At 36.7% G+C, this 26,443-nt stretch overlaps 1 protein-coding gene across 2 annotated transcripts in view; it reads left to right on the plus strand.

The window, feature by feature from the left end:
- reck (reversion-inducing-cysteine-rich protein with kazal motifs) overlaps positions 1-26,443 on the plus strand; it is an 80,723-nt gene that overhangs the window by 18,051 nt on the left and 36,229 nt on the right. For both annotated transcript variants that reach the window (XM_059326710.1, XM_059326709.1), the window contains 7 exons: positions 16,125-16,183; positions 20,258-20,332; positions 22,541-22,577; positions 23,524-23,609; positions 23,693-23,740; positions 23,939-23,972; positions 24,492-24,689. In XM_059326710.1, coding sequence (XP_059182693.1) covers positions 16,125-16,183; positions 20,258-20,332; positions 22,541-22,577; positions 23,524-23,609; positions 23,693-23,740; positions 23,939-23,972; positions 24,492-24,689 — 537 coding nt within the window. The remainder of the gene's footprint in view (positions 1-16,124; positions 16,184-20,257; positions 20,333-22,540; positions 22,578-23,523; positions 23,610-23,692; positions 23,741-23,938; positions 23,973-24,491; positions 24,690-26,443) is intronic.

A 26,443-nucleotide genomic window follows, 5' to 3' on the forward strand; every position in this document is an offset into this window, starting at 1 on the left:
CCTCTAGGTGAGGTTACCTCTAGGTGAGGTTACCGCTAGGTGAGGTTACCTCTAGGTTAGGTTACTGCTAGGTGAGGTTACCTCTAGGTGAGGTTACCTCTAGGTGAGGTTACCTCTAGGTGAGGTTATCACTAGGTGAGGTTACCGCTAGGTGAGGTTACCGCTAGGTGAGGTTACCTCTAGGTGAGGTTACCACTAGGTGAGGTTACCACTTGGTGAGGTTACCTCTAGGTGAGGTTACCGCTAGGTGAGGTTACCACTAGGTGAGGTTACCTCTAGGTGAGGTTACCGCTAGGTGAGGTTACCTCTAGGTGAGGTTACCGCTAGGTGAGGTTACCTCTAGGTGAGGTTACCGCTAGGTGAGGTTACCGCTAGGTGAGGTTACCTCTAGGTGAGGTTACCGCTAGGTGAGGTTACCACTAGGTGAGGTTACCTCTAGGTGAGGTTACCTCTAGGTGAGGTTACCTCTAGGTGAGGTTACCGCTAGGTGAGGTTACCGCTAGGTGAGGTTACCACTAGGTGAGGTTACCTCTAGGTGAGGTTGCCACTAGGTGAGGTTACCGCTAGGTGAGGTTACCGCTAGGTGAGGTTACCGCTAGGTGAGGTTACCGCTTGGTGAGGTTACCGCTAGGTGAGGTTACCGCTAGGTGAGGTTACCTCTAGGTGAGGTTACCTCTAGGTGAGGTTACCGCTAGGTGAGGTTACCTCTAGGTGAGGTTACCGCTAGGTGAGGTTACCTCTAGGTGAGGTTACCTCTAGGTGAGGTTACCGCTAGGTGAGGTTACCACTTGGTGAGGTTACCTCTAGGTGAGGTTACCTCTAGGTGAGGTTACCTCTAGGTGAGGTTACCGCTAGGTGAGGTTACCGCTAGGTGAGGTTACCACTAGGTGAGGTTACCTCTAGGTGAGGTTGCCGCTAGGTGAGGTTACCGCTAGGTGAGGTTACCTCTAGGTGAGGTTACCACTAGGTGAGGTTACCACTTGGTGAGGTTACTGCTAGGTGAGGTTACCGCTAGGTGAGGTTACCACTTGGTGAGGTTACCGCTAGGTGAGGTTACCACTAGGTGAGGTTACCGCTAGGTGAGGTTACCACTTGGTGAGGTTACCGCTAGGTGAGGTTACCACTAGGTGAGGTTACCTGTGTATACTGCAGGAGGGATGTTACACATGTCCTTATTCTCGCGATATATCCTTTATTTTTAAACTTTTCCATAGTGATTTTTCTATTTAAATAAATGAACAAACGTTTAATGTAGGCCTTCTAACACATTAGATTTATTACATCCCTTAAAATCAAGAGGGCTCTGCGACCCCCCGTGGATCTTTGGCGCCCCCCTGGGGGGGTCGGGCCCCCCCTGTTGGGAACCGCTGTCTTAGCGGATATGATTTTGTAACATTTCCGTTTAGCATATGAGTGATAAAGCTCTGTGTGGTAGTGTGTGTGGGGGGATATATATACAGCCCACATCCACAGAGCAGAGAAGCCTTGTGTAGGCTACCACCCTCCTTCCTGCATTCCTTAGAGCCAGACTCAGTGGGGGGAGAGTTTAATGGATGCACGTCAAAGGTCACTTCCTGTGCATTGATTCGTTGAGATTTGCATTAGGGGAGCTGGGCAATACAGGATGAACGGAGCATGTTTTTTGGTAGAAAACAGTATTTGTCCGCTATGCATTTTAATCCATCATGTAAAAATATAAGCAAATAAATGCCATTGTTGTTTTTTTATGGTCTTTTCAAACAATAGGAATGACATTTTTTGAACGATTTGATGGTGATCCTAATCATACAAAAACACAGCGTGAGAAATTACAGTAAAATGACACAAAATACACAAAAAACAAACAAACAAAAGACGCAAAAAGCTTCTTTTTTTTAAAATCTTGGTAAGAAACAAATAATTGTCAGGTCACTCTGCTGGGGCCAGTTCATCGCTGCTGGCAGCTGTAATGTTATCTCTTTTGTAAATTTGTTTGTCTTTTTTGGTCATTTTGTGACCAAAAGAAGACATAAAAAGACACAAAATGACCAAAAAAGACACAAAATGACCAAAAAAACACACAAAAAAAGGACAAAAAAAGACACAAAAAGCTTTTTTTTTTTTTTTAAATCTTGGTGAGAAACAAACAATTATCAGGTCACTCTGCTGGGGCCAGTTCATCGCTGCTTGCAGCTTTAATTTATCTCTTTTGTACATTTTTTTGTCTTTTTTGATCATTTTGTGACCAAAAGAAGATGTAAAAAGACACAAAATGACCAAAAAAGAAACAAAAGACATAAAATCACAAAAAAGACACACAAAAACAATAAAATTACCAAAAAAAGACACAAAAAGACAAAAAAAAGACACAAAAATACATAAAATGACCAAAAAAGAAACAAAAGACGTAAAATCACAAAAAAGACATAAAAACTCTCACACACAAACACACAAAAAGACACAAAAAGCTTTTTTTTCTATCTTGGTAAGAAACAAATAATTATCGGGTCACTCTGCTCGGGCCAGTTCATCGCTGCTGGCAGCTTTAATTTATCTCTTTTGTACATTTTTTGTCTTTTTTGGTCATTTTGTGACCAAAAGAAGTCAACTTTTAGTATTTGGTAACACTTGGTGACACAAAGCTTTGGTGCTTCTGGTGTTCAGTGGGAGACACTAATGCACAGAACATTTTTAGTCCCTGATACAGAACTAATATGGTTCTCCAGACCTGTTAGACAGTCAGACAGGCCCACATCCTGTTCTATTTCTGTTGTAATGAACTTAAATATGGCTGTAAGGCCTTGTCAGAGGAGCTGTTACCATATGTGAATGTTGTTTTAAATATAATATCAAGTGGCTGTGCTGCATCAGAGCAGTGTGTGTGTGTGTGTGTGTGTGTGTGTGTGTGTGTTTGGGAGAGAAATAAAGAGAGAAAAGGTGGAAGACAGAAATAGTACACAATGCTTCTGCAGTAGGTCGAGTTAAAATTAGTTTCACAACGCTGCTTTTTGTCACTTTTTTGATGCCCGCCGTTAGCTGCACTGCAAAAAAGGTGTGTCTAAAAACAAGATAAAACACTAAATCTGAGGGAAATGATCCTGATTTGTTTTGTCTTTTTATATCTTTTTTTGTGATTTTACGTCTTTTGTTTCTTTTTTGTGATTTTACGTCTTTTTTTGTGTCTTTTTTTGTGTCTTTTTTTGTGTTTTTTGTGTCTTTCTTTTTGTCTTTTTTTTTGTCTTTTTTTGACATTGAGTGTCTCTTTTGGGTCATTTTGTGTCATTTTACATCTTCTTTCGTCACAAAATGACCAAAAAAGACAACAAATGCTAAAAAAAAAACACCAAACAAACACAACAACAACAAAAAAAACCCACTAAATCTGAGGGAAATGATCTTGCTGCATGGACAGATCATTTCACTTGACAAGATTTCTTCAATTAAGATTATTAAATCTAGAAATAAGCATGTTGAACGCTTAAAATAAGAAATTAGTTCTTAAAACAAGATACATTATGTAACACTTCTAAATCTAAAGTTGTTTTTTTTTATCTTGGTAAGAAACAAATCATTTGCAGTGCACTTTAATGTTATCTCTTTTCTACATTTTTTTGTCTTTTTTGGTCATTTTGTGACCAAAAGAAGATGTAAAAAGACACAAAAAGACCAAAAAAAGACAAAAAAGACAAAAAAAAGACACAAAAAGACCAAACAAAAGACACAAATCACCCCACAAAGAACAAACAAAAAAGACACAAAAATACGTGAAATTACCAAAAAAGAAACAAAAGACGTAAAATCACAAAAAAACATAAAAACACACACAAAAACACAAAAAAAGACACAAAAAGCTTTTTTTTTTTATCTTGGTAAGAAACAAATAATCATCAGGTCACTCTGCTCGGGCCAGTTCATCGCTGCTGGCAGCTTTAATTTAAATCTCTTTTGTAAATTTTGTGTCTTTCTTGGTCATTTTGTGACCAAAAGAAGATGTAAAAAGACACAAAATGACCCAAAAAAGAAACAAAAAAGACACCAAAAGACCAAAAGAAAGACACAAAAAGACACAAAATGACCCAAAAAAGACACAAAAAGACAAAAAAAACACACAAAAAGTTTTTTTTATCTTGGTAATCTTGGTAACAAATAATCATCAGGTCACTCTGCTCGGGCCAGTTCATCGCTGCTGGCAGCTTTAATTTATCTTGTTTTAAGAGTTAATTTCTTATTTTAAGTGTTCAACATGCTTATTTCTAGATTTAATAATCTTTATTTAAGAAATCTTATCAAGGTAAATTATCTGTCCATGCAGCAAGATCATTTCCCTCAGATTTACTGTTTTATCTTGTTTTTAGACTCTTTTTTAGTCTTTTTTTGCAGTGTGTATAAACAGGCCTGCCGACCCACAGGTTCCCCCGTGTCCCTGTGGATTGACCTACTTATTACCATAAATACCCATCAAGGGTCCGTGCTGGTGGAGGATCTTACAGTAACGTGGTGTGAAAACCGAAACCACTTCAAGACTCTTAATCACAAGACAACAAGTTGTGTAGTGCAACTGTTTGATCTGACAACTTTGAAAGGAGACATAAAGAGCCTGAGTGAGCACATGCTGGCCAGATGTAAACTAACACACACACACACACACACACACACACACACACACACACACACACACACTGTTCTGTTATTTTGGGTCTTTTTTGGGTCATTTTGTGTCTTTTTAAAAATAATTGTTCTGTCTTTTTTTAAATAATTTGTGTCTTTTTGGTAATTCTGTGTATTTTTCTTGTCATTTTGTGTATTTTTTTTTGTATTTTTTAAGTAATGTAGTGTTTTGCAGTCATTTTGTGCCTTTTTTGGGCAATTTTGTGTCTTTTTTGGTCATTTTGTGTCTTTTTTTAAGTAATTTTGTGTCTTTTTTGGTCATTTTTTGTCCTTTTTTTGTAATTTTGTGTCTTTTTTGGTCATTTTGTGTCTGTTTTTTGTAATTTTGTGTCCAGCCTGATTTGAGTTTGAGACCCCTGGTTTACATTCAAACAACACACACACACACACACACACACACACACACCTCCCTGTAACTACATAACTAACGTTACATTATATCTGTAGAACATGCACTTGCTTGTTTTTCATCTTGAGCTTTATCTGCTTATCAATCGTTACAAGTTTGGCTGCAATTATAATTCATATTATAAATACTATGTGACACCATGTCACATAGTAAATCCATGTTGTGGTTAGGGGTATGAAGTCCATATTATAAATCATATTGAGATCGTAACTCATATACAACAACTTCCTTACTTACTATTAATAAGCAATAATTCTGAGGTTATTGAGGGAAAACTCTTAGTTAATGTCTTACTGGTTGTATAATAAGGTCATGCAGAATAAGGCATTAATAACTACTTAATAATGACTAATTAAGAGCTAATATGTTACTTATTTGCATGATATTAAGCAACTAATTAATGTTGAACACATGAACGTTAATATAAAGTGTTACCTTGACTTATCGTTAGATATATAAAATGGACACTATAGGTTTTTTTTTCTGGACTCGATATGTTGTAATTTACATGCGTGTTTGTTTACATAAGCCATCAACATTTTCGCCGCCAGTCATGCTGCTTCTCCTGTCAGTCAGCCTGCTCTCTTTCAGAGGCGGGGCTCACACACACACACACACACACACACACACACACACACACACACACACACACACACACACACACACACACAGTGTGGACACTAGCCAGCTGAAGCATACAGAGTGTGTTACTCAAGAGTTAATTTCCTATTTTAAGCGTTCAACATGCTTATTTCTAGATTTAATAATCTTAATTTAAGAAATCTTGTCAAGTGAAATTATCTGTCCATGCAGCAAGATCATTTCCCTCAGATTTAATTAAATTTTGTTTTTTTTAGCATTTTTTGTCTTTTTTGGTCATTTTGTGACCAAAAGAAGATGCAAAAAGACACAAAATGACCCAAAAAAGACACAAAATGACAAAAAAAGACCAAATAAAGACCAAAAGACCAAAAGAAAGACACAAAAAAACACAAAAAAAGGAAACAAAATATGTAAAATCACAAAAAAGACATAAAAAGACAAAAGAAACACACACAAAAAAAGACACAAAAGCTTTTTTTTTTTTATCTTGGTAAGAAACAAATAATCATCAGGTCACTCTGCTCGGGCCAGTTCATCACTGCTGGCAGCTTTAATTTATCTGGTTTTAAGAGTTAAATTCTTATTTTAAGCGTTCAACATGCTTATTTCTAGATTTAACAATCTTAATTTAAGAAATATTGTCAAGGTAAATTTTCTGCCCATGCAGCAAGATCATTTCCCTCAGATTTATTTATTTTTTTAGCATTTTTTCTTTTTAGCATTTTTTGTCTTTTTTGGTCATTTTGTGACCAAATGAAGATGTAAAAAAACACAAAATGACAAAAAAAAGACACAAAATGACCAAAAAAAGACACAAAATTATTCAAAAAAGACAAAAAAAGACCAAAAAAAATTAATTTATTGCATAGATATAGAAAATAAAAACTTAGTCGGGTCACTTTAGACCATGTTGTGCATCAAAGGGTTAAAAGCGCTATATAAATACAATCAATTATTATTATTTCCCAAATATATTGAGTAAGTAATTCTTAGTTGATTGATGGGAAGTTAAATCCACAATGATCTGTACACAAAAAAGACACAAAAAGACGTAAAATCACAAAAAAGAAAAAAAAACGACACAAAAAGACGTAAAATCACAAAAAAGAAAAAAAAACGACACAAAAAGTTTTTTTATCTTGGTAAGAAACAAATAATTGTCAGGTCACTTGTGACCAAAAGAAGATGTAAAAAAGACACAAAATAACCAAAAAAAAGACCAAAAGAAAGACACAAAAAAGAAACAAAAGACGTAAAATCACAAAAAAGACATAAAATGACAACTTGTTTTAAGAGTTAATTTCTTATTTTAAACGTTCAACATGCTTATTTCTAGATTTAACAATCTTAATTTAAGAAATCTTGTGTTTTTATCTGGTTTCTAGACACACCTTTTTTACAGTGTATTGTTGGGTACCTGCATCGGATTGGTTCAAATGTTTACCGTATCCAACCCTAACTGCTAGATCCACTCCTTCCTAACATTCACACACACACACACAAACACACACACACACACACACACACAAAAAAACAAGACAAAAAGTTTTTTTTATCTTGGTAAGAAACAAATAATCATCAGGTCACTCTGCTTGGGCCAGTTCATCGCTGCTGGCAGCTTTAATTTATCTTGTTTTAAGAGTTATATTCTTATTTTAAGTGTTCAACATGCTTATTTCTAGATTTAATCATCTTAATTTAAGAAATCTTGTCAAGGTAAATTTTCTGCCCATGCAGCAAGATCATTTCCCTCAGATTTATTATTTTTTTTAGCATTTTTTTTTTTTTTTTAGCATTTTTTGTCTTTTTTGGTCATTTTGTGACCAAATGAAGATGTAAAAAAACACAAAATGACCAAAAAAAGACACAAAATGACCAAAAAAAGACACAAAATTATTCAAAAAAGACAAAAAAAGACCAAAAAAAAATTATTTATTGCAAAGATATAGAAAATAAAAACTTAGTCGGGTCACTTTAGACCATGTTGTGCATCAAAGGGTTAAAAGTGCTATATAAATACAATCAATTATTATTATTCCACAAATATATTGAGTAAGTAATTCTTAGTTGATTGATGGGAAGTTAAATCCACAATGATCTGTACACAAAAAAGACACAAAAAGACGTAAAATCACAAAAAAGAAAAAAAAACGACACAAAAAGTTTTTTTTATCTTGGTAAGAAACAAATAATTGTCAGGTCACTTGTGACCAAAAGAAGATGTAAAAAAGACACAAAATGACCAAAAAAAAGACCAAAAGAAAGACACAAAAAAGAAACAAAAGACGTAAAATCACAAAAAAGACATAAAATGACAACTTGTTTTAAGAGTTAATTTCTTATTTTAAACGTTCAACATGCTTATTTCTAGATTTAACAATCTTAATTTAAGAAATCTTGTGTTTTTATCTGGTTTCTAGACACACCTTTTTTACAGTGTATTGTTGGGTACCTGCATCGGATTGGTTCAAATGTTTACCGTATCCAACCCTAACTGCTAGATCCACTCCTTCCTAACATTCACACACACACACACACACACACACACACACACACACACACACACACACACAAAACAAGACAAAAAGTTTTTTTTATCTTGGTAAGAAACAAATAATTGTCATGTCACTTGTGACCAAAAGAAGATGTAATAAAGACACAAAATGACCAAAAAAAGACCAAAAGAAAGACACAAAAAAGAAACAAAAGACGTAAAATCACAAAAAAGACATAAAATGACAACTTGTTTTAAGAGTTAATTTCTTATTTTAAACGTTCAACATGCTTATTTCTAGATTTAACAATCTTAATTTAAGAAATCTTGTGTTTTTATCTGGTTTCTAGACACACCTTTTTTACAGTGTATTGTTGGGTACCTGCATCGGATTGGTTCAAATGTTAACCGTAGCCAACCCTAACTGCTAGATCCACTCCTTCCTAACATTCACACACACACACACACACACACACACACACACACACACACACACACACACACACACACACACACACACAGGAAACTGGCTGGCAGGAAACCCAGAGTAATGTTACAGTTAAATAGAAGGGGGTGCACTGAAATTCCTCTCCTTATCATCCCAGCAGCTGGCTCACAGTTGTAAGTGGGTCTGGCTGTTATTTCCACAGAGTTTGATGTAGTTGAAAGCTGTTTGAAGTGACACTCTCCACCTTCAAGTGGATTCTCACTTCATGTGTTCCGCCTCAGTTTGTACTATATTGTGTTCTGTTACTTTACTGTGTAGAATCAACAAACTTCCCTGTGGATGTTTTTTTTTTTTGGAATGTTAATGACGAGCTGTTTAACATTCAGTTTACTAAATCAATCTAACTGTGGTTGACTGTAAATCACAGCTGTTGTCAGCGAGCATTTTTTAATTGTTCACGATGTGAATGAGTTCATGTTGTGTACAGATCATTGTGGATTTAATTTTCCATCCATCAACTAAGAATTATTTACTCAATATATTTTTTTTTATTTTTCTTATATTTTAACCCTTTGATGCACAACATGGTCTAAAGTGACCCGACTAAGTTTTTATTTTCTATATCTTTGCAATAAATTAATTTCATCATTCAGTATTGCAGGTTTTCCTCAAATAACTTGTTTTTTTTTTTTTTTTGGCATTTTTGTTGCTTTTATTGATAGTGAGAGATAGAAAGGGGGTGATAGAGGGGAAGACATGCAGCAAAGGGAGCTCAGGCCGGATTCGAACCCGGCTCCGCCACAGCCCACATGGTAAGCGCTCTACTGGTGTGAGCCACCGGGACGCCCCAAATAACATTTTGAATAAGCCCCATTTTTTGTCACTACTCTTCTAATGCACAAGGTCATTTTTGACCCATGTTGTGCACTACAAGGTGTTTATATGTTGTCACCAATTTAAAACCTGACAAAGAAGACACAAATATTAACGATCCCATATGGTTAAATTGGTGTTTTTTACAATGTAAATTATTATTTGGTGGCTCTAATAAGTCTCAAATGTTAAAATATGTGATTTTCCAATGTAATCTGGTGGTTCTAACAACTCTTTTAAAGTTAAACCTTCAAAATAAGACAAACATAGTTACACATATACTCAAATAGTTAATTTAGTGAATCACTTTTTGTATCACTACGCTTCTAATGCACAAGGTCATTTTAGACCCATGTGTGTAAACTGTGTATGAATAATACAAAAAACTATTTTTCTTCATAAAGTATGAAAGGAAATATGGATATAATGATCTGTTGTAATAAAAAAAATGATTTGAAATCACCTATTGTTCACGTAGTGCTGCTGCTCTGTTACACGTCCCTTTCGTCTCCTCCCACCTAATTCCATGACGGACTATGAAACGTCCCGGATATCACGCCTCTATGAGTTAGGGTTGTCAAAAGTATTGATACTCAAAAAAGTATCGATACTAAAACGTTGTATCCGGATACTATACTCATTATCAAAAGTATCGAGTATCTGAAGCTTGTCATCATAGTTGCAGTTTCTTTTTCTGCAGTTTTTTATTATAAATATTTAACCTGTGGTTCTGTTCATTTTTTAATTTTTTAATTTTTTAATTTTTTATTAATTTAAACAAAACACAACATAAGTCACAAATGGACAAACGCAGTAAAAAATCAAAAAAAAGAAAGAAAAAGAACGACAACAACAAAATCACAAAACCAACCTAAATAAATAAATAAAACAACAATAATAAATAAGAACTTTAACACATTAAATAACATCAAAACTAAAACTAAACACAAACAAACATCAAACATAACAACCACATAAAACATACAGTATATCAGTAAACTTAATAACCCGAAGAGAAAGTCAAAAGTATCGATACTCCAAAAAGTATCGATACTAAAACGTATCCGGATACGATACTCATTTTCAAAAGTATCGAGTATCTGAAGCTTGTTATCATAGTTGCAGTTTCTTCTTGCACAACTGTTTTTTATTATAAATATTTAACCTGTGGTTCTGTTCATTTTTACATGTTGCATTTTTCTTGTTGTTAAAAATATTTCTGTTAAATTTTAGGGTCTTTGTTTTTATCCTTGTGGCATCGAAAATGGTATCGAGTATCGAATATTTTCCTGAGTATCGGTATCGAGTTGAAAATTTTAGTATCGTGACAACCCTAGTATGAATCAAGGTTATAATAGTTTTGGATTTTTCATTAGTTTTAGTTTTAATTTCGTTGTGAATTTTTGTTTTCAATTCAGTTAGTTTTAGTTAGTTTTAAGAGTGAGTTTGCTAGTTTTAGTTTAGTTTTTATTTTTTGAAAATGCTTAGTTTTAGTTTAGTTTTTATTAGTTTTAGTGTTAGTTTTAGTTTTTTTGTAATGGGCTATGTGTTAGTGCCAGATTCAAAGAGGTCATAATAAATTTTGCCTTTATTTCCTTTGGTTTATCATCTCAGCCCCAATAAGGTTATTAATTGTTTTGTATTTTGGTTCTAGTGTAAACATCCCAGTCTCAGTAAACATATTCACCATGTGTTGCATGTTCTAATAGAAACACTGAATTATGAATGAAAAAAGTTGACAAAAACGAAAACTAAGGACATTTTCACTATAATTTTAGTTAGTTTTAGTTAGTTTTGTAACCACACAATACAGTTTCAGTTAGTTATCGTTTTTTTAAAAACTCTAGTTTTTATTTTTATTTCAGTTAACGAAAATGTTTTTTCAATTCTAGTTTTCGTTATTTCGTTAGTTTTAGTTAACTATAATAACCTTGGTATGAATGCTCTTAGGCGAAAAAGCCGGCACAGAACTTTAGGGAAATATAGCGGGACATTTGCAGGAACGCACTATGAAAGAGCCTCGTGTAGCTGAAGGGGGCTCTTCTTGGTTTTTTTTGTGTGAATGCTGAAGCAGAATGGGGCCACCACTCATTAGCAGCCAGTCTGAGGACCTCATACTGTACATGACCACCACCATCACCCCCTTACCCACTTCCCTCCCAATTATTATGTCACCTGCTATTGTTTGGGTTTCCCTTTGTGTGTGTGTGTGTGAGAGAGAGAGACATGGGGGGTGGGGAACGAGTAGTGAGAGGTCATTTGTTCCCAATTAATCTAGGGCAGAAGGTGCTCTGACAGATGAACAAACTCAGCATAATGGGGTGAATGAGTCTGGATTATGTGAAATACCAGCAGCATGGCTCTGTGGCTGCCAGGATAGTCACTTCTCCACTTTGGTCCAGATGGGAATGTAATTGTTGTATGGATTGCTGTGATGATTTTTTCATTGTGCTGTAACGATGGCCAGGTTTGTCAGTGAGGCTTATGGGGGAACCATTATTATTACATCAGAAAACTAACATGCTTTACCCATTTAAGGCGGGAAAGCATTAGCGCATTTCTACCATTAAAACCTGTTGGGGCGCTGTTGCGTTATTCTACCATTAAAGCCAGGAAAGAGGATACGCTGTTTTGTAGTATTTGTAGTTTTTTCCACCTATTTTGGGTGTCTTGGTCAATGAAATGCATCAGAATACATGTGGGGGTGTCGCAATGCATCATGGGACTTTTCCAGAACTTTGAAATCATTAACAAAAAGACACAAAATGACCAAAAAGACACAAAATGACAAAAAAAGACACAGAATGACTAAAAAAAGACACAAAATGACTAAAAAAGGACACAAAAAGACACAAAATGATTAAAAAAAGACACAAAATGACCAAAAAAAGTCACAAAATTACTAAAAAAAGACACAGAATGACTAAAGAAGGACACAAAATGTTGAAGAAAAAACTCAAAAAGACTTTAAAAAAAGACACAAAATGAACAAAAGACACAAAAAGACAAAAAAAGACACACAAACTGACAAAAAAAAGACACAAAATAACTAAAAAAAGACACAAAAAGACACAAAATGAGAATACATGTGGGAGTGTCGCAATGCATCATGGGACTTTGACAGAACTTTGAAATCATGGTGGAAGGCGACTATAGCGGAGGGAGATCGTGATGATATTTTGTGGCCCCCACCTTGATATGAAAGTTTAATGTGAGCTTTATATGAATGGCACTTTACTGTTTTGTGTGTGGAAGGTCCCATTAATTACTTTTTTTGGTAATTTTGTGTCTTTTTTAAATAATTTTGTGTCTTTTTAATAATTTTATGTCCTTTTTTTAATAATTTAGTGTCTTTTTTGGTCATTTTGTATCTTTTTTGGGGTCATTTTGTGTCTTTTTTTTGGTAATTCTGTATATTTTTTGGTCTGTTTGTGTCTTTTTAAAATCATTTTGTGTCTTTTTTCAATAATTGTGTGTCTTTTATGGTAATTATGTGTCTTTTTTGGTCATTTTGTGTCTTTTAAAAATAATTTTGTGTCTTTTTATGGTAATTTTGTGTCTTTTTTGGTCATTTTGTGTCTTTTAAAAATAATTTTGTGTCTTTTTATGGTAATTCTTTGTATTTTTTGGTCATTTTGTGTCCTTTTTTTTTAGTAATTTATTTATTTTTCTGTCATTTTGTGTCTTTTTCTAGTCATTTTGTGTCTCTTTTTGGTTATTTTGATACTGCCTCCAGCGGCCCCCAGGTAATTTGAGTTTGAGACCCCTGCTCGAGATGATAGAACGCCGGAAACTTCCGCCCATCCGCTGGCAGATAAGCAGGGAGCCCCGGGGCATCAGACTTGGGTGGTTGAGGGCCGTTTATCTGCACACACTGTCCACACTGCTATGACACTGGGCTGGTTAAAAGTTCTCTTTAACCCTCTGGAGTTGCCGATCTTGCCTTTGTGATCAAATCAAATTACTTATTAATGACGTGAAAATGAAGCAGCATGTTTCCTGCCTTCAGCTTCCCTCTAAAGTCCTGGTTTGAAGCTCTATGCCAGGGTCAAAGTTATGAGACCAAACCGCTAAACGTCCTTTTTTATATCTATATAACGTTATATATAACTTTATTGACACGTTGCCGTGGATACGCATTGTTCTGCTTCTCTCCTGATGACGGCTCGCCTTGTTAGTGACCTGTCAATCAAAGGTAGCCCCGCCCCAAATCATACGATTCTTTATCTTCTATTTTCTTCTAAATGGGGCCATTATTTACACTATTAACATCAGATTGTCTTGAAGAAGATTTTTTACTAGTGATTGAGACCATAGTGTTGTCCTAAAAAATATTCTGAGATAATAACTCAAGTATGAAAGTTTTCTCATTTTGTATCTAAATGAATGGACCCAAATGCTTTTGCAGCCAAACTTAGCGCCCCCTGCTGGAGTTTTCAGTAGAATGCAGCTTAAGGCACTTCCTGGTTTGCCTCCCTGCTCAGACCAGGAGGTTGCCGCCTGTGGGCAACTCATGATTTAGATTTTTACACATTTTTAACACAGTTTGCGTTGAAAACCACACAAAGTGTATTACTCCTGACACATTTTTGTCTGTTATTTTTCAACACAGCCCTTATTGCACCTTGTTGGTATCTTCAAGATGTTGCCAGACGTCCATTTGACTCTTGTCTGTTTAGAAGATTTTTTTGTCTTTTTTAATAATTTTATGTATTTTTTAAAATTATTTTGTGTCTTTTTGGTAATTCTGTGTCTTTTTTTGGTAATTTTGTGTCTTTTTTGGTAATTCTGTGTCTTTTTTTGGTAATTTTGTGTCTTTTTTGGTAATTCTATGTCTTTTTTTTGGTAAATCTGTGTATTTTTTGGTAATTTTGTGTCTTTTTAGTCATTTTGTGTCTTTTGAGTAATTTAGTGTTTTTTCAGTCATTTTGTGTCTTTTTTGTCATTTTGTGTCTTTTTTGGTCATTTTGTGTCTTATTTTTTGTAATTTTGTGTCTTTTTTGGTCTTTTTAAAAAAAAAAGTAATTTAGTTTTTTTTCTGTCATTTTGTGTCTTTTTTTTTAGTCATTTTGTGTCTTTCTTTGGTTATTTTGATACTGCCCCCAGCGGCCCCCAGGTAATTTGAGTTTGACGTCCATTTGACTCTTGTCTGTTTAATTTCAAAAGTAGTTAGAAGAAGTAAGTAGAAGTGATAGAGATGGTTTCTGCATAACAGAATATCTCCAGTGGTTAGTGGAAGAGTCCAGCATAGCATCGCTGTGTTAAAGTTTCATGTGACGTCACATAAAAGGAGGTGGAAGCAGCGATCTGGGCCAAGTCTCTTACTGGAACATTGGGCTGGGCTGTGGTTTGGAGCTCTGCTGGCTCGGCTGCCAGCCAACATCCCTGTGTCTGTGCATTTATTACTACTGAGACTAGTACATAATATTTATGTGGCTGGTTTAAACATCGCCTGAGGGTCATGATGAAATTATGAACGGTCACAAAATGCCAAATAATATGAATGTTTTTATTATAGGGCTGGGACTCGATTAAAAAAATGAATCTAATTAATTAGAGGCTTTGTAATCAATTAATTGCATTTTAATCGCATATAAATATTTGACCGAAGTAATTTTTTTCACATGGATGTTTAGTATACCATTGAATAATGACTGAATACATAAGCTTAAGCAACAAAAATATTGTTCATTTTTGTTCAAGTCCAACAGACCAGTGCAATTTTTGCCATCAAGTGTAGCAATAGCTTTGTAACAGGGTTCTCAAACTCAAATTACCTGGAGGCAGCATCAAAATGACCAAAAAAGACGCAAAATTTGTAAAAAAAAAAAAAAAAAAGACACAAAATGACTGAAAAAAACTTAAATTACTTGAAAAAGACACAAAATGACGGGAAAAAACTAAACTACTTTTAGATATATATATATATATATATATATATATATGTCCGACTGCTTAGGAACTAAGTTTGAAATTACATAAATACATGGCCAAAATGAACATATCTATTGAATCAAATAATCATCTGGTGATATTCTCAATAGCTTTAAATGATTCCTCGAACCAGAAAATGTAGATTTTGACACCAGGATTGACCTTCTGAGTGGCTTGGAAGATATATTGGTTCTCATAGACTTCATATGGGTGCCATCTCCGGTGCACAATCTTGATGAAGTGGCTCCCAGAGAGCATGTGGAAAAAATGTGGATCTTTGTATTCCTCCTAGACCAGAAATGCTGGTGCCTGATACATGTTTCGGTCATATAATAATCTAATTAGCATATTTGCATGGTAGATACATGATTACAAGTCTAAATATATATTAAAGCAATTGGATACAAGCATATTTATGCAAAAAATAATTACAATTGTCCTTAAGTAATTGCATATTTCTCCTTTCTCATATGGCTTTGCCGAGTGTTGGCGGCTTCCTGCCCATCTTGAAAATGAAACCTTTCTATTAGTCCGATTTCAGTATGTTGCGGGTTAGATTTTTTTTTTCCATATATGCACCCGCCTATTTCCCTTTACTCCATGATCTTTCCTCTAGCGCCATCCATAGGACAAACATGTCCAGCTCACCGATGGTGACTGTGTAATGCACTGAAAGCGGTATCACACCTGACTCTTCGCAACTTTTCTGTTTGCAGATCCCTCCTGTTGCCAACATGCTGCCGAGTTCTCGCCTTGCAAAGAAGCTTGTGACCAGGTATAACACACACACACACACACACACACACACATACACACACACTCCTTAGCCTGTGAATAGAGGTTTTTTGGAATTGGGGTGGGTGGTGTACATTTTTTGGCTCTTTGAAGTGGGGAAAAAAAAGTCTGACCCTGTTTCAATTGGAAGCAGGTCTCTCTCTCTCTCTCTCTCTAACGCCCTCTCTTGTGCTCTCTCTCGCTCTTTCACTCTCTCTCTTGCCCTCGCTCTCTCTCTCTCGCCCTCTCTCTCTCTCGCCCTCTCTCTCTCTCTCACTCTCTCTCTCGCCCTCGCTCTCTCGTTCTCTCTCTCTCTCTCGCTTGCTCGCGCTCTCTTGCCCTCTCTCTCTCTCACGCCCTCTCTTGCGCTCTCTCGCTCTTTCACTCTCTCTCTCGCCTTCTCTCTCTCGCCCTCTCTCTCTCGCCCTCTTGCTCGCCATCTCTCTCGCTCTCTCTCGCGCGCTCTCTATCGCGCTCTCTCTCTCGCGCGCTCTCTATCGCGATCTCTCTCTCGCGCGCGCTCTCTCAAGCTCTCTCTCTCTCTCACCCTCGCTCTCTCTCACCCTCGCTCTCTCGTTCTCTCGTTCTCTCTCTCTCTCGCCCTCCCTTTTGCTCCCTCTCTCTCGCTCTCTCTCTCTCGCCCTCTCTCTTGCCATCTCTCGCCCTCTTTCTCTCTCTCTCTCTCTCTCTCTCTCACTCTCTCGCCCTCTTTCTCTCTCTCTCTCTCTCTCTCTCTCACTCTCTCGCCCTCTTTCTCGCTCTCTCTCGTCCCCTCTCTCGGAAGGTGAGCCGGTTCTCTTGCTGGGGATTGATTCCTAGAATCCTTCCCTCTATCCAGCATAAAGTTCGGGTTCAGCCCGACTCATCTTTTTCCCGGGGGGGGGGGGGTTTCCTGGCTGCAGGAGAACGTGTAGGACACCCCAACCTGTCTCGTGCTTTAAGGATGAACAGAGGTGTGGTTTGTTTTCCTGACAGAAGAGCGTTTTGTGGCTGATTTATTTGTAAGCATCGTCTCTGTGAACAGAGTTTACCTGCTCGGAATTAAATATCTGGAAGTATATCTTGGAGATGAAACCTTTTCCAAGAAAAACTGGGACGATGTTCTTCAGAAGGTTGAGAGCAATTTAAAAAAAATGGAAATGGATTTGATCTAAACTGTCTTTTAAAGGTCGGATCCTGATTATTAATAATTTGGTGTCTTCCATGTTGTGGCAACGGCTGGTGTGACTGGACCTTCCTGTAAACCTGCTGTCCAGATTTGTCATTGTTTTTGGATAATCAACGGGCATGCCGGCGATTTATAGGCATGTCATCGGCGTATTCATTTGTGGGAGGAGCCGGGGCGTGGTTGGTGGCTCATGCATGTGGATCAGTTCCAGCTGATTGGGATGTATCACGGAAAGGTGCAGAACCTGGCGTAGGAACAGTTTGATACATGTGCGTACTTTTCTAGTTTATGGAGTACTCCATCTTTCAGTATGAAAGCTACGCACTCTTTGATACATGAGGCCCCTGGTGTTCATTTTGGACTTCAGGTACAACAAGAAAAGGAAATAAAGTGCCAACTGTTAAATTTCCGTTTAGGCCAGGCAAAGCTGGACATATACCTGAGCCATAAAAACAAGTTGAATGATCTTTTGGATTGTGACGTCAGTGTTTCTTTTGGTTTAGTTTTTACAGTTTGACTAAGAATGTGGGTGAATTTAAAAATGTACGGCTTTTTTCTCTGTGGAGAATTAAGAGCTCATGTTTGGAAACATTTTGAGTTGAATATAACTTATTTCACTTGTCTGTTTTTGTTTTATATATTTTGTGACAAGCAAATCTCTCTCTGTCTCTGGTGTCGGGGCCGGGGCCGGGGTGGGTAACCACCAGGACCATTTTAACTCTAATGGAAGCTGCCTTGTGCCTGGTTACACCCAGAAACCCAGCAGTTCTTCAAAGGTTCTGCTGATTATATACAGTTTTAGAATCTAATGGCTTTTAAAAAAAAAATTAAGATGGGATTGTGGTCAGAGATTGGGCTGTGTTGGGTGGCAGTCACACATATGTGAATGCAGGCGAGTGACATTGACTGTTAGAGCGTATGTGGGCAGGATATGACACACAGATATCAGAGAGCTGGTTTGAAGTCCAAGTGGGGTCAACCACACACATAAGTCTTTGTTATTCTGCAGCTTTTCCAGTCAAAGTTCACTGCAGTTGACCACCACGTGATGCAAATAATTCAATTTGCTTTGTCACCAGAAGTGAATGGGAATCGCCCTTTTGCCCCCATAGAATGGAAGTGAATGGGACGAATGTTCACCAGTATTTCATTTGTGTACAGTTGCAAGAAAAAAGTATGTGAACCCTCTGAAATTCCCTAGTTTTCTGCATTAGTTTATCATCAAATGTGATCTGATCTGCATCTAAGTCCCAAGTACAGACAAACACAATTTGCTTAACCTAATACCACACAAACAAATATAATATTTCATGTTTTTATTGAACAAATCCATTAAACATTCATAGAGATGGTGGAAAAAGTAAGTGAACCCTTGATTTAATAACTGGCTGAACCTCCTTTGGCAGCAATAACTTCAACCAAACCCTTCTGATAGCTGCTGCTCTGGAGTTCTTTTTTTTTTTTTTACCTCACTGAGCTTTCTGCGTTGGGCCTTTGGAGTCAACATGGCTGGTGTCCACTTCTAGGGAGAGTAGCCATAGCACTAAATCATCTCCATTTGTGGACCATTTGTCTCACTGTGGACTGATCAATACCTAAAGTCTTTAAAATTACTTTGTAACGCCTTCCAGTCTGATGCAAATCAACAATTCTTGATCGCAGGTCTTCGGAGATCTATTTTTTTTTTAGGCATAGTTTACATGAGCAGATGCTTCATGTGAATCGCAATCTCGAAAGTTTGAGTGTTTTTTAAAGGTCAAAGTATCTCTACACCTCACTCAAATCTCATTTCATTGTTCGGACTCCAAGTCTGCTAATTCCTGACTCCAATTAGCTCATGATGGAGTCATTAGCCAAAGGGTTCACTTACTTTTTCTACCAGCATTTTTAATGTTTCATGGATAAATACAACAAAGACATGAAATATTATACTTGTTTGTGTGGTATTAGGTTAAGCACATTGTGTTTGTCTATACTTGGGACTTAGATGCAAATAAGATCATGTTTTATGACAAACACAACTTTTTTTTTTCATATGCAGCTGTAGGTTTTCTCTACCATTATAAGACTTAGCTAGGCCGCTTAAAGTCCAGGTAAGTAAAATCAGAGATTTGTATGAAAATATATTAAACAACTTACAAAATAATAGTTGAGAACATGTAAAAAAAACTTGACACCTATATGACTGAATTATGGAGTTAGACCCTAAAACATTTTTTCTAAACTTCTGTGTTCAAGATTTTTTAGGCTTGTCTAAAAGCATGGATCTTGCTTCGCATATCTCCTCCCCTAACACTATATAATACGTAGAGCGTGTAACATCAGCGGTTCTCCAGCTCATCCCTGAGGACTTTCACCACCAGAAGTTAGCTAGCTAGCTATTCCTCACTAGCTTTCTATGAAATGCATCAGCCCTGGATGTCAGGAATTACCAAAAAATTCACTCAGCCTTTTCAAATATGAATACACTGGTTATTGAAGTGTTTAGAGCGACCTCTCAAAGCGCTTTAATACTACGAACGAACACACTGCAGCCACCCTCAATGTACACCATGTGCACCAGACTGTTAAGTCATGTAGCCCTAGCTCCAACAGTTCTTATAGCAGTGTACCCATGGAAATACAGATAAGAGCTCCTGAATTACTTTTGATACCAAATAAAAGGTCTAAACTGATGCTAAAGTTCTAAGGAGTGTCTTTTATTCCAAGGTTCCCAGGGGTATTTATGGAAATGTGTCAGTTATGGAGATTGGAGATACTGTCATAACTGGAAAGACTGAGGCACACTGGCTCAAGGAGTGTGTAGCCTACTGTATAAAATATATGTGTATTTAGCTTTTAGTCTCTCCACATATACAAGAATTTCGAATGTGTAATACTAATTCTGTATTTTCTCTTGTCTCACAGCTCGCCACTATAAAGAGTGAGTCACGTCTAAAGCATCTCCTCCAGAGGTTACCCAGCTACTGTCCAGAATTGATGGTGAGTCCACCTCCTCGATTTCAAGAACACTAACTATATTTATTCATTATTCATGTATTTATGATACACAACACCTTCCTTGCCCAGTTAGGATGAATAAATTCAAATAGATGCAGAGGGTGCAATACAATTATGTTGCATTGCTAAAATCAGTCTGATTTGATGCGATGTGCTTAAAAAATCTGTGATGTATATATATGTTTACTTAGTTAATTAAAATCGTAATGAAAATGTGCATTAGTTCCATCTAACAGCTTTAAAATCTTATAGGAACAAATACTTTGCATTCAGTAAAAACGAGTCGAAGCGGCACAGTCCTCCTGCAGCAGTCTCTCCCAGCTGCAGTCACAGAGCCGGAGGGGATGTTTACCCCTTAGCGTCCAGTCTGCAAATTGCTAACAGGCTAGCAGTTAGCTCTGTAGCAGTACAGTGTGTATGTGCTAACAGGCCAACAGTTAGCTCTGTAGCAGTACAGTGTGTATGTGCTAACAGGCTAACAGTTAGCTCTGTAGCAGTACAGTGTGTATGTGCTAACAGGCTAACAGTTAGCTCTGTAGCAGTACAGTGTGTATGTGCTAACAGGCTAACAGTTAGCTCTGTAGCAGTAAAGTGTGTATGTGCTGCTGCTGCAGGAGGTGTTCACTTAGCGATCTCTGTTTGTTTACAACAAGCACCAGACACTCTGTGCACAGTTAGCGATGCTGGTTAATTCACGATCACAATGTTTATGATCAGCGGAGACACTGTGCATAATTAGCCATGCTGGTTTGTTTATGGTCAGCTGCTGACGTTGTGCACAGTTAGCGACGGCGGCCACAGCGGTGGTTCATTTTATTCCATATATCTGTAACGATGCACAGATACTTAATGTTTCAGCTGTACGTTCAACATTTTTCTACCTTTTGTGCAAAAGCTTCATTACAAATCATGTTTATGCTTCATGTTAAGACACTTGCTCTGCCTCATAGATTATGGTGATGGCTGGTGAAGGGAACCTTTGTTCCCCAGCCAAGAGACACCCTGGGAGTTTTAAGAGTGGCTGATAACTTTAAACAAATGACTGTGCTGTAGAAGGATAAGAGCATGAAATGGATTTTTCTCTCCCACACTTGTGTTTTCATGTTTTTATCTGTGTCAGTGTCCCTTAGGCGGAGGAGACAGACAAGCTTTTTTGTGATTATTTATCCAACATTTCACCACAAACCCAACAGATTCTTATGTTTTTCACAAACTCTGTTTGGATCCAAGGTTCACTGTGAATTCAAAGAAACCACCTTTTTTACATCTCTTTTACTGCTCTTCAGTATATATTTTTAGAGGCAGAATTTGAAGCCATTCATATGGTGAAGAATTTAAGATAAGGTTATCTTAAATTACTCACATAATGAGGAAATTGCAGCAACAAGTGGATAGCACGAAGAAGGATCAGTATAAACAGGGGTAGTGTTTGAATAGCACATAAACAAAACAACATTAATATAAACATTAACAAGGGTGAGAATATAAAAGTATAGAACAATATCAATAATAAAAATATAATATATATATGATGTGGGCAGACATAAGATGTAAATAGGATATAGTGAACATTATTGCACCAGGTTGAAATGTAAAGATTGAACAGTTGTAAAAGATAATAATGCACCAGAGTTGCACGTATATTAAGATGCACATTAAAGAAAATGCGAATTAGGGACGTTTCCATCTACTGGTTTCAATCGCATAAATAAAGCTGTATAAAATGTACGTTTGTCAGAAGATGGCAGTGTTGCTGTAGGATAACTAGTCAGTAAACAGTAGCAACTGTAGCAATACAGTGAATAGAGGAGAAGGAACTACATAACACTTCATTGCATCAGACAGTTTTTATGCACTATGAAGCATTAGATCAGGCAGATCACTCCAATGGTGACGGTAATGCACCTTTAAGTTGGTTTGCCAACCGCAGAAAAAACACAGAAGAAGAAGAAGAGGAAGAAGAAGAAGAGATCAAGCAAAAGAAAAAAAAAAGAGGTTACTAATCGGACAACTTTGGCCACCCAGGAGAGGAAATATGTCTTTGGGAATTAAATTAAATCGGGCAATTTATAATTTTTCTTTCATAAACCTTGCGTAAGATTCTCATGTTGTCAGATATTTATGTGTACAATCTGTTAGTTAAACCTCAAGTCATCTGACATTATTGTCCTTTTGTCCTTTGTCTTCTAGAATGAGCTTTGGATGTGCATTAACTCTACACTTCCAGGTAAGAGAAGAGAGCCCGTATCTGTAACTGGAGCATGCTGAGCAGGAACAACTGGTGACTGAAACATCCAGGATTTGTCTTTAAGACCGTTCATACCTGCTATATTAGCATCTGTCCTGGATGATCTGATCACAAGTGGACTGCTTTAAACACGTCTGTTCACACCTGCCATTCAAATGTGTCTCCACATGTGTAATTTAATGTTGTACATGTATGAGTGATGCCAACCTCTTCTATGAAAAATATTTCCAAATTCCTATAACCTTTACTATATGTTAATGTGGTAATTTGGTTATAATTATTTAGTTAATTATTAATCAGAGTAGTTCGTTTAGTAACTTTATGAGACTGTTTTAGTTGAATTTGCTTACTTTTCTCGGTTTTACAGAGTGGTGCCCCATCTCGAGGTGACTTAGAGTAAATTTATAATTATTTATGATAATTATTAATAATTCTCATAGCCATCTTAACACACTTTTGTGTGAAACCCACACAAGTGATCCTCTGGTTTGAGGCACACCATCTTGGTAGTTTTTACCTCTGTGAAGTGGCAAAATATGGCCGAGGTTGTCTGAGTGCATGCTTAGCTGTGATTGGTGCATTGATGTAAAGTTGTGGTGCTCTCCATAGAAAACAAATGACAGGTCCTATGACCAAGTCCTGTTTAACATCCTGACAGACAACAAAGTCATTTAATAAAGTTATATTTTTAATATTTATTATTTGTATTTCAGTATTTTTGTACGAGAGCAAGCAAACCGGAGTCACATTTGTAGTATGTGCACACGTACCTTTGCCGAATAAAGCTGATTATGATTCTGGTTCTAATATATATGTCATAGAACAACAAGTGTTGTTGGATGAATACAACTCTTCAAGCTCATCTCCATTTAATAAATATACACATGACATTTGGTTGATTCTGTGGTGTTTGATTTGTCTCCAGGAGTGTCCAGGAAGTCGGACGGCTGGGTGGGGCTGGGCTGCTGTGAGCTGGCTATCTCAGCTGAGTGTCGCAGGGAGTGCAGACAGGTCATATATATTATCAGTTATACAGGATGTCCAAGTGTCCAGACCCTGAGTGTTTTATCATTTCTTTTCCTTTTCTTTTACAGGCATCATCTAAGAATGACATAACAAAAGTATGCAAAAAAGTCACAGAGGTAAGAGTGAATGAGCAGAATTTCACTCCTTTTCACTCCACTCAGTTTCATTTTAATAAGATTTCTTTTAAGTAAAACCAAAATAAACAACATTGTATTTCTAAGAGAAATAAATAATGATAAATCCACCATTACCTGTCATTGTAAAGAGTCACTTTGAAAAAAAAAAAGACAAAATCTTTTCTCTGCTTCCTCTAGAACTCTCTCTACAGCTGCATCACCAAAAATGAAGGTAAGTCATTCACACACACACACACACACACGTTATAATAGTTTTGGATTTTTCATAAGTTTTTAATTTCGTTGTGAATTGTTTTCAAATTCAGTCAGTTTTAGTTAGTTTTTAGAGTGAGTTTGCTAGTTTTATTTTAGTGTTTATTTTATGAAATGCTTTAGTTTTAGTTTAGTTTTTATTAGTTTTAGTGTTAGTTTTAGATTTTTTTAATGGGGTATTTGTTGGGTGGGAGATTAAAAAAGGTCACAGTAAATTTTGTGAAGAATGTGCAGAGTGCAAATTATATGCAAAATGTGCAGAAAAGAAAGAAATAAAACTATTATTGAACTAAAACAACAGTGATACAACAATACTAGCGTTTATCGTGATAGTTTCTGGGTTTCGTCCTAAAAATGTTTTTTATCGTGACAATCTTACTCATAAGGGGCTTTTGTGCCTCAAACTAAGACTCTGTGTGTGTGTGTGTGTGTGTGTGTGTGTGTGTGTGTGTGTGTGTGTGTGTGTGTGTTCCCCCAGAGGGCTCCACATGCTGCAGCTACGCAGGGCGCCACACCACCTGCAGGGAGTACTGCCAGGCCATCTTCAGGACCGACTCGACGCCCACCGTGTCCCAGATCAAAGCTGTGACAGATTACTGTCAGAGTATCAGCACTCAGCTGCTCAGCTGCGTCAGCAACTTCACCAAGTCCTACCCCATACGCAGCCCCATAGACAGTAAGTCCACACGTCGACACAAGCTCCTGTTATTAGCATTAAAAAACAGATGCATTATTGGTAATGTCGGTGGTTAAATCAGTTGTAACATTGTTCAGGGTTCTTACGGGTGCTTGAAATCTTTGAAAATGCTTAAATTTAAATGTTGTATTTTCAAGGTGGAAAAAAAGTGCTTGGATTTTGGATAAAGTGCTTGTAAATGCTTGAAATTCTTACTGTATTTCTCTTGCAATCTGATATATATCCATCTATAGCAGGGGTCTCAAACTCAAATTACCTGGGGGCCGCTGGAGGCAGTATCAAAATGACCAAAAAAAGACACAAAATTACTAAAAAAAAGAAGACACAAAATGACAGAAAAAAACTAAATTACTTAAAAAAAGACACAAAATGACCAAAAAGACACAAAATGACAGAAAAAAATAAATTACTTTAAAAAGACACAAAATGACCAAAAAAAGACACAAAATGACCAAAAAAAGACACAATATTAATTTTTAAAAAAGACACAAAGTGACCAAAAAAGACACAAAATGACCAAAAAAGACACAAAATTACAACAAAAAAAAAGAGACAAAGTGAACAAAAAAATACAGAAAGTGACCAAAAAAATACACATAATTACCAAAAAAGACACACAATTTAAAAAAAAGACACAAAATTACATGTTCAATGTAAAAAATAATGAGTAGCCTATCTGAAATGAAGACCGTTCCTCCTAAAAGTGTAAAATCGTCGCTGTTGGTATGGTTCAGTGAAATAAGTACTCATCTAAAACATGCAACTTACAACAGGTGTAAGATACTGGAAAAGCTTGAAAATTTACCTGGAAAGTCCCTGAAAAATGCTTGAATTTGACCACTGCTAAAGTGTACGAACCCTGATGTATCATTATACCGACATAAAGTTCTTATGTGTGCCTCTTAGCATTAAAAATACTATATTTATGATAGCACATTATAAATATGGCAGAGTATAACACAAGGGCACATACAAATTACAAGATGGAAGATTAGGACTGTTGTGTTTGTTTGCCTGTAGTTTATTACCTACTATGTTACGTTTGGACAGAGCCATTCAGACATCTGACAAATTTCCTCTCTTTCTTTTTTCACATCATCTTCTTTTAATCCATCTTTAATCCATCTTTCATGACGGATACACCTCAAATGGGTAAAACAGTATCTGGGAGCCTCCTACAGGAGAAACACTGTTCACCTCAGCTTTCACAATGGAACTAATGATTGAAACTTGCTAACTCCCTGAACTTTGTCACAAGCAGGTTTTTATCACACATTATTCAAAAAAATGGCAAAACAAACAATATTTTCCATCACATCTGCCACTTATTTCTGTACATACATGCAAAGAAAACAAAATCATTATGTCCTGCGCTCTCACAGCATAGTACAGATGTTGGTCCCGGAGGTTAGAACAAAACCCCGACTCCTGGAGTCCTGGAGTGTCCAGAGGGTCCTGAATGGGTCAGGACTGCTCACTATGGGAGAATTCCAGTCCATTAAAGGGTTGAGAAAATATTACTCTTGATCAAAGTAACTCATGAATTTTTTTTTACTTCAAAAGTTCAATCTAGAGTGTGCTTGAAAAAGCACACTATATGTTATTTACCGGGCTTACTTCGTGTGCTTGCTTGCAAAAGCACACTAATTGTTATTCCGTGGGCTTATTTTTATTATTTTGTGTGCTTGCTTGCAAAAGCGCACTAACTACTATTCACCGAGTTTATTTTGTGT

This window comes from Centropristis striata, chromosome 23 (genome assembly GCF_030273125.1).
Source record: "Centropristis striata isolate RG_2023a ecotype Rhode Island chromosome 23, C.striata_1.0, whole genome shotgun sequence".
Lineage (NCBI taxonomy): Eukaryota > Metazoa > Chordata > Actinopteri > Perciformes > Serranidae > Centropristis > Centropristis striata.